The sequence below is a fragment of the Nomascus leucogenys genome, chromosome 3, assembly GCF_006542625.1.
Source record: "Nomascus leucogenys isolate Asia chromosome 3, Asia_NLE_v1, whole genome shotgun sequence".
Lineage (NCBI taxonomy): Eukaryota > Metazoa > Chordata > Mammalia > Primates > Hylobatidae > Nomascus > Nomascus leucogenys.
Genome location: NC_044383.1, coordinates 75,809,308 through 75,821,583, shown reverse-complemented (window position 1 = coordinate 75,821,583; position 12,276 = coordinate 75,809,308). Strand labels below are relative to the sequence as shown.

Genomic DNA, 12,276 nt, shown 5'->3' with positions numbered 1-12,276 from the left:
TCTGCCCACCTTGGCCTCCCAAAGTGCTGGATTACAGGCGTGAGACACTGTACCCGGCCACTTAATGATTAAAACAAAAAACAAAAACCAGTTATTTTATTTGCTCACAATTCTGTGGGTTAGCTGAGCAGGGCAAGTTCAACTGGAATAGGAAGGCTGTGTTGCATGTAGTGTGGGCTGGACTTTCTCACATGACTGAAGTTTGGGCTGGAGAACCCAAGGTGGTGTCACTCACATGTCTAGCCCCTCAGCAGGGATGGCTGGAACCCTGGGGCCTCGTGCTCTGGCATGCTCCAGGACCTCACTATCCATGGGGCCTCTCCAGCAGGCTGGCCCAGTATTCTTTCCATATGGCTCAAGGCTCCAAGAAAGCAGCAAGACCTCTTATAGCCCAATCTCAGAAGTCGCACTATGTCCCTGTCACTTCTACCACATTCTGTTGGTTAAAGCAAGTCACAGGGGCTGCCCAGATTCAGGAGGAGTGGAAACAGAGGGAGAAATGGCAAAGGCCCATTTGCAAAAGGGCACGTGAGGTGGGATGGATGGTTGTGGCCACCTTTGGAAACAATCTAACAGAGTGAGCTTGTATTTATTTATTTTTTAAATTTTATTTCTTAATTTCTGAAACAGGGTCTTGCCTTGTTGCCCGTACTGGAATGCAGTGGCACTATTGTAGCTCACTGTAACCTCAAACTCCTGGGCTCAAGTGATCTTCCCACCTTAGCCTCCTGAGTAGCTGGTACTACAGGCTCACACCACCATGCCCAGCTAATTTTTAATTTTTTTTTTTTTTTTTTTTTGTAGAGTCAGGGTCTTGCTCTGCTGCCCAGGCTGGTCTTGACCTCCTGGCCTCAAGAGATCCTCCTGCCTCTGCTTCTCAAAGTGTTGGGGCTATAGGCATGAGCCACCATACCTGGCCTAGAGTGAGCTTTAAGAAAAGTATACAACACATTTCACCCACCTCCCCTCTTCCCTCCTTTCCTCTCTCCCTCCCTCCCTTCCTTCCTTCTTCTTTTTTTCTTTTTTCTTTCTTTTTTTGGTCTTGCTCTGTCACCCAGGCTGGAGTTCAGTGGTACAATCTCAGCTCACTCCAGCCTCGACCTTTTGGCTCGGGCAATACTCCCACCTCAGCCTCCTGAGTAGCCAGGATTACAGTTGCATGCCACCACACCTGGCTAATTTTTTCTGTTTTTTGGTAGAGACAAGATGTCCTATGTTGCCCAGACTGGTCAACAACTCTTGGGCTCAAAAAGATTATCCTGCCTTGGTCTTCCAAAGTGCTGGCATTACAGGTGTAAGCCACTGCACCTAGCCACCTCCCTTCTTAAAACTTCTTCAGTGCTTCCAGTGGCACTTAGAACACAATCCAAACTCCCTATCCTGGCTGAAAAAACTACCTGTCCCTTGTGCCTGCCATCCTCCTGCTCTTTCATTACATTGGCCTTTTTTTCCCTCCAACACCAAACCCTGCCCCTTCTTGGTTTTTCCAGTTGCTGAAAACAGCAGTTCCTGGGAAACACTGTCCATCCTGACTTTCATTTTGCTCTCTCCTTCTCCTGGTCAGCTAAAATGTCACCTTTTTAGAGAGGTCTTCTCTGGCTACCCCATCAAAATCAGCCTCCTTCCCTCACCGTCAGCTACTCTTTCACCTCCCTCTGTTTTTTTCCTTTAAAGCACAGATCTGAAAATTCCATCGTCTTCATTTTCTTTCTTTAAAAAATGTTCGTCAACTGTTAAGGTGATGAAGTTATAAAATATAAATCTCTGTAATGGTTATGAGTATGTCTGCATATTTGAAGACCAAGTGTTTCCCTCTAGAGAGAACTGGGGGGCTGTAGGTCAGGAGAGAGAGAAACTAGCTTTTCATTGGATATTCTTTTGTGTTGTTGGACTATTTTACTATGCGCATGTTTTTAAAATTGTAAAACATTTTAATAAGATCTCTTTCATGAGGGACTGCCTCTTAAAAATTATTCAATAATTTTTAATGATTTCGTTAGATCATCAAATGTCTTAGGTGAACTGGAGGCTGTGAGCTGCCCTCTTTAGAAATTTGTTTGGCTTCCCTGGGTTAGAATGAGTCCAGCAGGATTCTGTAGAAGGCTCTTTCCTTTGCTTGCTTCAAGAGAGGATGAATAGCTTTAAATACATATTTAAAAAGAAAGCGTGAAAAGCTTTCAACATGTGAATCCCAGGAACCAGGCACAATGCCATGAGATGCCTCAAAATACCCTAAGATGCAGGATGCAGGCTGTATTTAATTGCTTGCCCTATTCAGGACTGCAATTACTCTGCCTACATTGTACAGGTTTCTTTTAAATAGCTCTCATATTCCTTGTCATCACAAGACATCTAATTGGTAACAGCAAAATAATTCACTGAAATTAGGAAACAAACTTCTTGCCTTTAAAATTCAAATTTTCAAGCCAAAGTACACTTGGATTTTATACTTTGGCTTAGCATACAGTATAGAAATAACATAAACCAGAAAGGGTACTAAATTACTTGCCATTTGTCTTCCTAGTAAAAGGAATGATGACAATCCACAATTGTATTATAACAAGAAGTTTTCTTTCTTTCGTTGGTTAGGAAGCTTTTCAGTTTTTTGTTTGTTTGTTTGTTTTGTTTTTTGTTTTCCCTTTTCTCTCAGTGAATCCTGCAAATTAAATCCGGCTGAGACAACAGATCCATTTTTTGAGTGTCTATATGAGCTTTGCTTCTTTACTTAGGAGATTGGGAGCAGCTAATCACTTCCCTTCTACCCTTTTCAGTTCAATGGCTGTAATGTAGAGTTTAGCCTTAGGCCATTAAATGGGGCTAAGGCAGGGGTGTCCAATCTTTTGACTTCCCTGGGCCACACTGGAAGAAGAAGAATTAATTGTCTTGAGCCACATATAAAATACACTAACACTAACGATAGCTGATGAGCTAAAAAAAATTGCAAAAACCTCTCATAATGTTTTAAGAAAATTTATGGATTTGTGTTGGGCTGCATTCAAAGCCATCCTGGGCCACAGGGTGTATAAGCTTGGACTAAGGTTTCATGTCAGGCTGTCTGAGTTCCAAAGTAGTTCCTCCATCCATTCTGTGCAGTACCTTGGGTGACTTGTTTAACTTGAGTTTTCTTATCTATAAAGTAGAGGGGATGGTATCACATTCTTAAAGGGAATATTTGAAAGTTCATATTATCTTGGAACAGTGCCTCCTCATTTGTAGAAAATCTCAGTAAATGTTAGTTGGCTAAATTTTAATGGGTAATAGACAAAGCTCTTCTTTCATGATGCTAAAAATGTCTAAAAATTAAGAGTTTTTTTTTTAAGAAGGAAAAGTTAGTTAAAATAAAATAAGCATTTAGTCGTCGTAATATTATAGTCTCTTCAGATCTCAGGCAGTCTTGGACAGATGAAGGCCTAAGACTTTTGCTCTTTTTGCATGTCAGCTCATTCCTAGTTGCTCTCTTATAGCTAACACTTCATATTTACCCACACTGTGGCATTTCCCAAGGTTTGGAGCAAGTAGAAAATTTGGCTGCTATTTCTGCCTGAAGTTTCTCTCAGAAATAGGCTAGATCTGTGTGAAAAGCCATATACTATCTTCCTCCGTTCTTCCCACCCTTCTTTTCTTCTTCTCTTCCTCCCTCCCTTCCTTCTCTCCTTCTTTTCTTTCTCCCATCTCTCTTTTTTTCATAAGCATTTATTAAGCACCTGTCAAGTATAAGGCATGGTTACATACTTGCCGTGGTTACATACCACAGCAAAACCATGGGTAGCCCAGAGACAAATCCTCACATTCTTCAGAGCACTCTCCCGGGGAGACATCCCCAGACTTAGGCTGAGCTCCAGTGCAGAGCGGCCAAGGCAGCAGCCAATTCACTGAGCAGATCCCACGCTCAGTTTCTTAAAGGCTTTCAGGGTTCTTGTAGTGTTTTTCAGTTTTTATTTAAATTCAGAAAGATTCTACACACATGATTTTTTAAATTCAAGAACTTCTATTTCTAGGATATTTTCAACATATCTCTTCTTTGAAAGCTGACAGCATTGAAATGATGTCAGCAAAAGAAAAAAAGCAATCAAGGCTTTTCCTGTTCTGTTCAACTATACATTTCTGAAATGGTAGTAAATTAGAATATCTTAAATCTGTATATGACTCTTTTATCTAGCTTGGGGTAGAATATAATTGAGGATTTGACTTCTACTGATTTTTTTGTGGGATTTTATTTTATTCTTATTCTTAAGAATGGTCCAGGCCAGGTGCCGTGGCTCATGCCTGTAATCCCAGCACTTTGGGAGGCCGAAGTGGGTGGATCACCTGAGGTCAGGAGTTTGAGACCAGCCTGGCCAACATGGTGAAACCCTGTCTCTACTAAAAATACAAAAATTAGCTGGGTGTGGTGGTGCATGCCTGTAGTCCTAGCTACTCAGGAGGCTGAGGCAAGGGAATCGCTTGAACCTGGGAGGTAGGGGTTGCAGTGAGCTGAGATCATGCCACTACACTCCATCCTGGGTGATAGAGTGAGACTCCATGTTAAAAGAAAAAAAAAAAAGAATGGCCCAATTTTCAGGTACCTTGGAGTGTGCCCCAATCTATTGTTTTCTTCTAAGATCTCTCTTCCTGGGGAAGTCAGAGGATCATCAGACATTTCTGTCCTTTCTGGTCCATAGGCACAGTGGGGCTGTTGGATTATGACCTGCCCTTTCCTGATCCCTTGAGTCCATGGGGCATACACACTTGGCAACCTGCCCAGGAATGCCCTATACGTCTGAGTCTGGGTTGACCTTGGACAGTCTTCTAGGATCTCCTAAATTGTCATCTGCAGTTTGAATCAGGCCCGTTCAAAGGCCACTTAAGGATGGTGGGCTAGCTATAGGATAGCTGAAAGTCCTCAGTCACACTCTGGGAGGCCCTCCTCCATGGGGTTTTCTTTGATGGAAGGGATGAAAATAGGCTAGGAAAATTACTCGTAGGAAATGAGCTTTGTAAGTACCTGAGATTTTTTTCCCCCCTCATTTAATCTTCTTAATAATCCTTAGAAGGAGTGATGTTCTGTTGATAAGCAATCAGGTTTAGAAGGGCTTAAGTAACTTGCCTCTGATGGGAGTATGTAGTGCCTGCTTGTGTTGGTGATGCTCCTTGCACCTCACGCCACCCAGGGACCCACTCCTTGCCCTCCCTATCCAACCTCTGTCCTGGACTAGGTTCCAGGCTCCCTTGCTTTCTGGCTACCAGATGGGTTTGGCCAATGGGAGACACAGGAGAGTGGAGGGAGGATGGATGGAGAGAGAGAGAGGTCTTTGCTCTCTCCTTGACGTGAGGCTGTTCTGGCAGCAGCAGCTTCCTCATCAGTTGCAGCTCCTGTTTTGTGGCCCCTCTCCAAGACTCTAGCTCCCTTCCTCACTCCTGTAAATTTAGGGGTGGTGTTATCTTCCCACTATTGCTAATACCTGCATTGATTCCCTAAACTCTGTCCACACCCCTGTAAATTGTTCCTTCACTTGAAGGCTTCAGTTAAAGTCTTTGCACGTACGTCTGTTTCATCCTGGGAAGGACCTTAACTGATACAGTCATATCAAATTATACTGCCTGCCTCCCTTGGAAAATCTCAGGACCTTTCCCATTAGAAGCAGCCACCTTCTGGAAAGTGTCTGCATCCACCTTCTACACTCAGAAATACTAAAAAAATCCAGGACATGAGTCATGATTTGGTAGACTGCGAGCTCCTTCAGGGCAGGAACACTGCCCTGAGCATTCTTGGACCCCCTACTTAGCCCAGCCTCAGGCATATAGGAGGTGGTTAATAAATGTTTCGTATGGAGGTTAACACCCTTGGGCCCCGAGAGTCTCCTGCCCTAGCTTCCTCCCTCCGCTTCTGCACCGCACCACCGGCTGAGCTGCTGGCACCTGTAGGAGCTGGATCATCATGCTGACCAGCCAGTTTTTTCTTATTGTGCTCCACAGAAGGAAGTTCATCCACGTGATTTTTTGCAGTACCCAGAAAGGGTGGGTACAGTGTGTTCCGTGGTGAAAAGCTTGTGAAGGAGGAATGCAGGTTTTAGAGTCTCACTCCACGTTGCTGCTATTCCTATTTGAGAATTGCCCCCCCACCACCGCCACTCCCCTACTCCCACAAAAGCCTTGAAATATTTTATTTATGTGGGATTACAGTCTATGCAACAATGAGACATGAGGAGGTGGCCATGAATAGCCCCCGAGTGTGTTATACACTGAGACCTTTTCCAAAGGGCTGCAGAGGAATTATTTAGTCTAAGCAGCCACGAGTCATGTGATTTCTTCAGAAACATTTACATCTGGGTAGGCCTGCTTTTTGAATATTCTTGGTGGGAAGCACTTTGAACCATAAAGGCACACTAAAAGACAATTGCTATGGAGACTGCGCCTCCACTGTGTATTTATCTGAGTTCTCCGCCTGGGGCTCTTGAGCGTCCACGGGGTGTCCTGGGCACGCTGCTCTGGGGTGGGGGATCTGGGCGCCACAGTGTTGGGAGGCCACCCGCTTGGGACCCTAGCTCGGGACTGTAAGCAGGAGGCATCCGCCCACGGTAGGGGCTCTGCGGGCGTGTGGGAGTGGGACGGCGGGGGGACATTGAGGGTGTGCGGCGCCCCCTCCCCTGCCTGTGCGGGGACCACGTGAAGGAGCGGCGCGTGGGGGCCCCTGGCGCGCAGCCGCGGTGGGTGACGGCCGGCGTCCCGGGGGCCCCGTGTACCGGGCGTGTGTCTGTGTGTGAGTCTGAGAGGGTGCAGGGGCCCCGCGTCTCCTCGTGCGTGTGCGTGTGCATGTGTGTCCTCGGCCCAGCGCCCCGCCGAGTGGTGCCCGCGGTCCGGCGAGCGCGCGCGCGCCCGTGCGGGGTGTGTATGTGAGTGTGTGACAGTGTGTGTCAGGTGACTCGGGTCACGCAGTCTCTCTCTCTCCCTCCTCCGGGAGGAACTGCCGCGCTCCGGCTGACTCCTCCGCCGGCGGGCGGCGCGGGGGAGGGGGCTTCGGTCGCGCTGGGAACCGCGGGACCCGGACCTGGGCGCCGCCCGCCGGGGGACGCGCGGCCCCCGCTTCCGCCGGGCCCCGCTGAGCACTAGACAAACCTCCGCTTCAGAAATAGGCTGCGGGCGGCCGGCTAGGAGGCTTGGCCCCCACGCCGGGACCCCCGCCGTCCCCGGGTCGGCCGGCCGGTGGGCGCGATGAGCCAGGTGCTGGGGAAGCCGCAGCCGCAGGACGAGGACGACGCAGAGGAGGAGGAGGAGGAGGATGAGCTGGTGGGGCTAGCGGACTACGGAGACGGGCCCGACTCCTCCGACGCCGATCCGGACAGTGGCACAGAGGAGGGAGGTGAGCGCCCGGCCCCCGCGTCCTCGGCTCGCGCCCCTTTCCTCCCCTTGGCATCTTCCCGCCCCCAGCCCGGCCGTGCGCGGGCCACTGACTTGGAGGTGGTCCAGGGGAGCGGGTCCAGTTGAGGGGTTGGGGTGGGGAGGGACGCCAGAAGCGCGACCTCGAGCTGCCAAATGAGGGAGCGCGGTGCTGGTGGCGGAGGGGCAACCAGGATCGGTGGAAAAGGGGAAGGAGGGAGGAAGCGTCTGGCCTGGAGGAGCGCGCGCTTCTGCCCCTTTCAGAGCCGGTGCCTCCCGCGCCCCTCACCCCAAGCTCTCCGCAGCGTCTGGCGGTTGGGGAGGGGAGGGGATCGCGGGCGCGCCCTGGGACCTCTCTCCCAGAACGGTGCTGTTGAAGCCAGGGTCAGATGTCGTGGCTAAAAAAAGGCAGCCGGCGGCAGCGTGACTGGCAGGGTCGTCGGCAGCTGCGGGTGTCAGTCTCGACCCGCGTCGCTGCGGGAGGGGTCCACCCAGGTGGTGGTTGGGGAGACCCGCGGGGCGGCGGGGGGATGCTCGCCAAGCTGTTCTGGGAGTCGCCGAGAGGCCGCAGATTTCCCGGGATCCACGCAAACATCGTTGTCAGGACAGCTTATCTGCCCTCGGTATCACCACCTGGACATGGCAGTGCCTGCCCGGGAGTGAGCGCGCGGCGGGGGAATTCTTTGCCTCACTGAAGCAAACTCTTTTTCCTGTTACTAGAAGCGGGTTTTAGCAATCGTTCACCTTGTGGGGGCTTCCTGCATTTTCTTAAGGTCTAAGGAAGTTGAGAGCCTTTTAGTATTCCGGAAAGGTTAAACTTTTTTTTAGTTTCCCTCAGAAGCGAGCAAAAGTTCCTTTATTGTAAGGTCACTTGGAAAGGTCAATAGAAAGCGGCTGTTAGACATGATGTTATTCTCAGTGAAACTGTATGCATCCAAAAGAAGGAACTAACTTTAATGTTTCACACTGAAGAAATTGTGTGAGAGATACAAGTACCTTTGTGACTATTGATTTTTAAAGAACTTTTATTGAAAATTCACTGAACTTATTTTAAATTCTCTATGCAAAGCTTTTCTCACTAGGGTAGTTTTATTATTCTACATCTGGCAGGCACGACTTTCAATGAATCAGAAAGGAAATAAAGTTAACTGTGCCTTGCGCCTCGTAGATGAGAAAGCAGCCTCCCAAGTCACCCCTTTTCATAGCGTTTTCTCTCTTGGGATGATTTGTGCTAATTCCTCATTTGCTTAAACTGATGTGTGCACGTTTGTGCTTTCTGCCTTCTGCACGCCCGGTAATTGGTCTTACCATTGAGCACCAGGCCACATTTTTGTAGATAAAGGCTTTCAGCCCTTTTATTGGAGTCTCTAGAGCTACCTTTCGTAATTAAATTGTTCAGTCGCCTCATTATTATTCAAATTCCATTTATTAGCTCCTCCCAGATTCTTAGAAGACTCCAGAGAGATGCAGAATAGGGATGTATTTGCAAGGTATTTGAAATGGTGGACACAGTAGGGTGTGTGTGGGATTCTCTTTTTTAAAAAAGAAAAAAAGGTGGGGGGTGGAGGGGCCATATCCAGGAGGGAAAGCCCTGTAATTTGATACTATCCTGAGGCCTGGAGGGTCCAGAAAAAGTACTGGACCCCTCGTTTATTTTGCAGTTCTTTAAGTGGGCACTTTTAAAATTTGATTTGGGGAATTGAAGTGAAATTAAAGCCCTGCTTGAGGGATGGGATTCCCGGAACAAAGGGCTTCCCCAGAGCCCAGACTTGGAGGCTCCTTAGCTGTTAATGTAAAGGCAAACTTGCCTGTAACTGATTTTTGGTGACATGCATAATAAAATCCTTCTGAATGATCTTTTGGGATCAGCTTGGGATCTTGCTATAAAAGGATTAAATATATTTATATTGTGAGAAGAGCAACATGTTTGCTCGGCAAACGTTGCTTAAGCCTGGTCTCTGTCCACCTGGGCCTGCTGTGGATAGGTGGTCTGCTTCTCAGACTTCCTCCGTTATATTTTGGCCTCTGTTCTTTCCAGATTTCCCTGGCTTTGACTTGGGTTTAGGCCTTAATGCAGAATCCCTTGTCAGAACATTCGCTGTTTAGTGGCAGATAGGCTCCTCAGTCAGCAATTCCAGCGAGGACTGCTCCTGATGGCTGTCAGGCCAGCTGATATGGTCTGGGGAGTGGGGATTGGGAGGGGGAGGTTGGGAGTTGTGACTTCCCTTCCTGTGCCCTTCAAAAGGCTGATTCACGTGTTGCATTATAATCTTGTTTTATTTTTGGTAAAATTTACATTTACCTACTCTCAAACTTAAGAAGTAGAATGTAGAAAAAAAAAGGAGTTATTCTGAGAAAAGATGTACTTTGAACCACTAGCAAAGCATTTCTCTAATGAACCCCCACTCCCCTTTCCCCTTCCTAATAGCTTGGTTTAGTGCCTGCACTTAGTGGAGACCTGGGGCTTTTTCCACTAAGTTCAGAAATCTACCCTGGCGGGCGGGAGGCTGAGGGTGGGATGTGGGACCAACTAGTATTGCCAGTTAAGTTGCAAAGCAATTTATCAGGAGCTGTGCAAGAGAAGTGGACTGAAGGTGGATATGTAATGCAGTTTTCATTTCCCTCAGTCTGTAGGACTTATAAAGGAACCTCTGATCTTATTTTTAAACCGAGTGTGCCTTATAAGTTTTACCATATTGTACTAAGTTTGAAAACATAGGGCAACTAAGGTGAGACTTAAATTGCACTTGTCTGGCTTCCACTCCATATTTTATTCATGAATAGCAAAAGTGTTCTCAGGCACATTAGTTCTTTTAGGGCAGATTTGGGCACCTCTCAACCTTCCTTTCATGGTAGTTAATTGCAGGTAAGGTGAGTCTCACCTTCAATCCCCACACTCCAGGTAAAACTCCCAGAGAGGAGGCAATGGTTAGGCCGTTAAAAACGATTGCATCAAAAATAATGATTATTTTTAGATTCATGGACTTTAAATCTTTTGATAAATTACTGTGCTTTAAAAACTCTAATAACAAGGAAAGCAATTACAAGATCATATTTAATCAGAAAGTAAAATTGTTTTCCTCCCAAAACCCCTCCCATTTTTTAGGAGAAACTTGGCTAACATAAGCTGTTCACCCACAGTCCAGTGAAGTTCGGTCTTTGTCTTCATAGCAGCCTGTGCACACCCTTAGGGTCTGAGGAAGTGACTGTGTAGGTGGTTTTTGGAGGCATGAAAGATCCAGAGTCTTCCTTCCTGAAGGATGTAGATGGGGTGAATCCAGCAATTCATATGTATTAATCATTAGTTCATTAATGTTAGCTTTTTGTGGGGAAGGGACTGGGTCTCTCTATGTTGACTAGGCTGGTCTCAGACTTGTAGGCTCAAGCAATCTTCCTGCTTCAGCCTCCCAAGTAGCTAGGATTATAGGCATGCGTGACTATGCATGGCTTTTTCCTAAAATAATTTAAAAATTATTAGGGAATTCACCTTTTCATTGTTCCTTGGAAGTAAGTAGAGATAACAGTTATACTGATACTGAAATCGTGGCTCAGAGATACCAGCAGACTTTTCTACTGCCCTATCATGAGCTAGAAGTGAGTGAAGTTTAGAAGAGGATCAAGTATGTGGAAACGTAAGCCCATTTCTTGTAATTCTGCCTTATCCAAAAAGAGCTGGGTTGACTACAGCCCTGGACACAGCTTATCTCTTGGATTTCCTTCTGACCCTGGAAATACAGAAGAGTTGGAACAGATGAAACTACAGAATAGGTTAAAATGATGTGACCAAAGTTAAACTTTAGGTAAATACTTGTTTGAATGCCTGTATTTAGAGAGTATCTTTCTATATCAGACGTTTTATAAACCCGTGTCAGTGATTCAGGGCATCAGAGAGTACTGACTCTCTACTTTTATTAGCGATCTCTTCCATTTTAATACCAGATAGAGGGTAGTCTAATGGAAACAGGAGGCACAAACAGCAAGTTCTGGAGAAGAGCCGGTGGCTTTGGGTTTGAGAGAACATCTTTTGTCTTTCAAAGATAACTGAGTCTGCCCCAAGTTCACCCCCTGTGTTATTCAATCCTCCCCCAGCTCATAGTAAATGCTGGTGACAATTTCACTTTTAGCACAGCCACTTCGTTCCTGCTCATTTTTCTTCTTTCTTTCCTTCTTTTGAGATGGAACCTGACTCTGTTGCCCAGGCTGGAGTGCAGTGGCATGATCTCGGCTCACTGCAACCTCCACCTTCTGGGTTCAGGTGATTCTCCTGCCTCAGCCTCCCCAGTAGGTGGGATTGATTACAGGTGTCCACCACAACGCCCAGCTAATTTTTGTATTTTTAGTAGAGATGAGGTTTCACCATGTTGGCCAGGCTGGTCTTGAACTCCTGACCTCAAGTGATCCACCTCCTTGGCCTCCCAAAGTACTGGGATTACAGGCATGAGCCACCGCGCCTGGCCTCTTCTTTCTTTCTTCTCTACCTCCTTTATTCTTTTGGTATCCTTTTATTTTTTTAAAAAATATTTGTTGTTCTCCCTCCTGTGCCAGAGCCTTAGAGTTCTCTTGTGATGGCCTTTCCTGGTTCTGCTGTGACACTGCAGACAAAAAGTTTTTTCACTCCTGGGCTACAGGGTCCAGGGTGCTTGCTGGTTGACCTTCGCCTCTTGTGGTCCTCTGAGAAAGACTTCAGCTCCTTTTCTCAGTGTATAAAATAGAGGACTGTGTAAAGCCAACCTTAGTGCCCTCTCAAAGTGATTGTTAGAAAGTTTGTAAGAATACCTTTCCCTTTTTGCAGGCACATTGGTAAATGAGAACGGTTTTACCAATGTAAAACGGGAAAAGTTCCCTTGTCCCCCTTGCAGGGTGTGTGATGGGGGTTTGGCTCGATTCTTAAGTGCTCCGCTGCTCAAACCTCTAGGGGAG

General features: G+C 46.9%; 1 protein-coding gene across 1 annotated transcript in view; it reads left to right on the top strand.

Annotated features, from left to right (window-relative positions):
* Positions 1-6,706: 6,706 nt before the first annotated feature.
* RRAGD (Ras related GTP binding D) overlaps positions 6,707-12,276 on the top strand; it is a 53,752-nt gene continuing 48,182 nt past the window's right edge. The window contains exon 1 of the mRNA XM_003258332.4: positions 6,707-7,339. Coding sequence (XP_003258380.1) covers positions 7,192-7,339 — 148 coding nt within the window. The 5' untranslated portion in view covers positions 6,707-7,191. The remainder of the gene's footprint in view (positions 7,340-12,276) is intronic.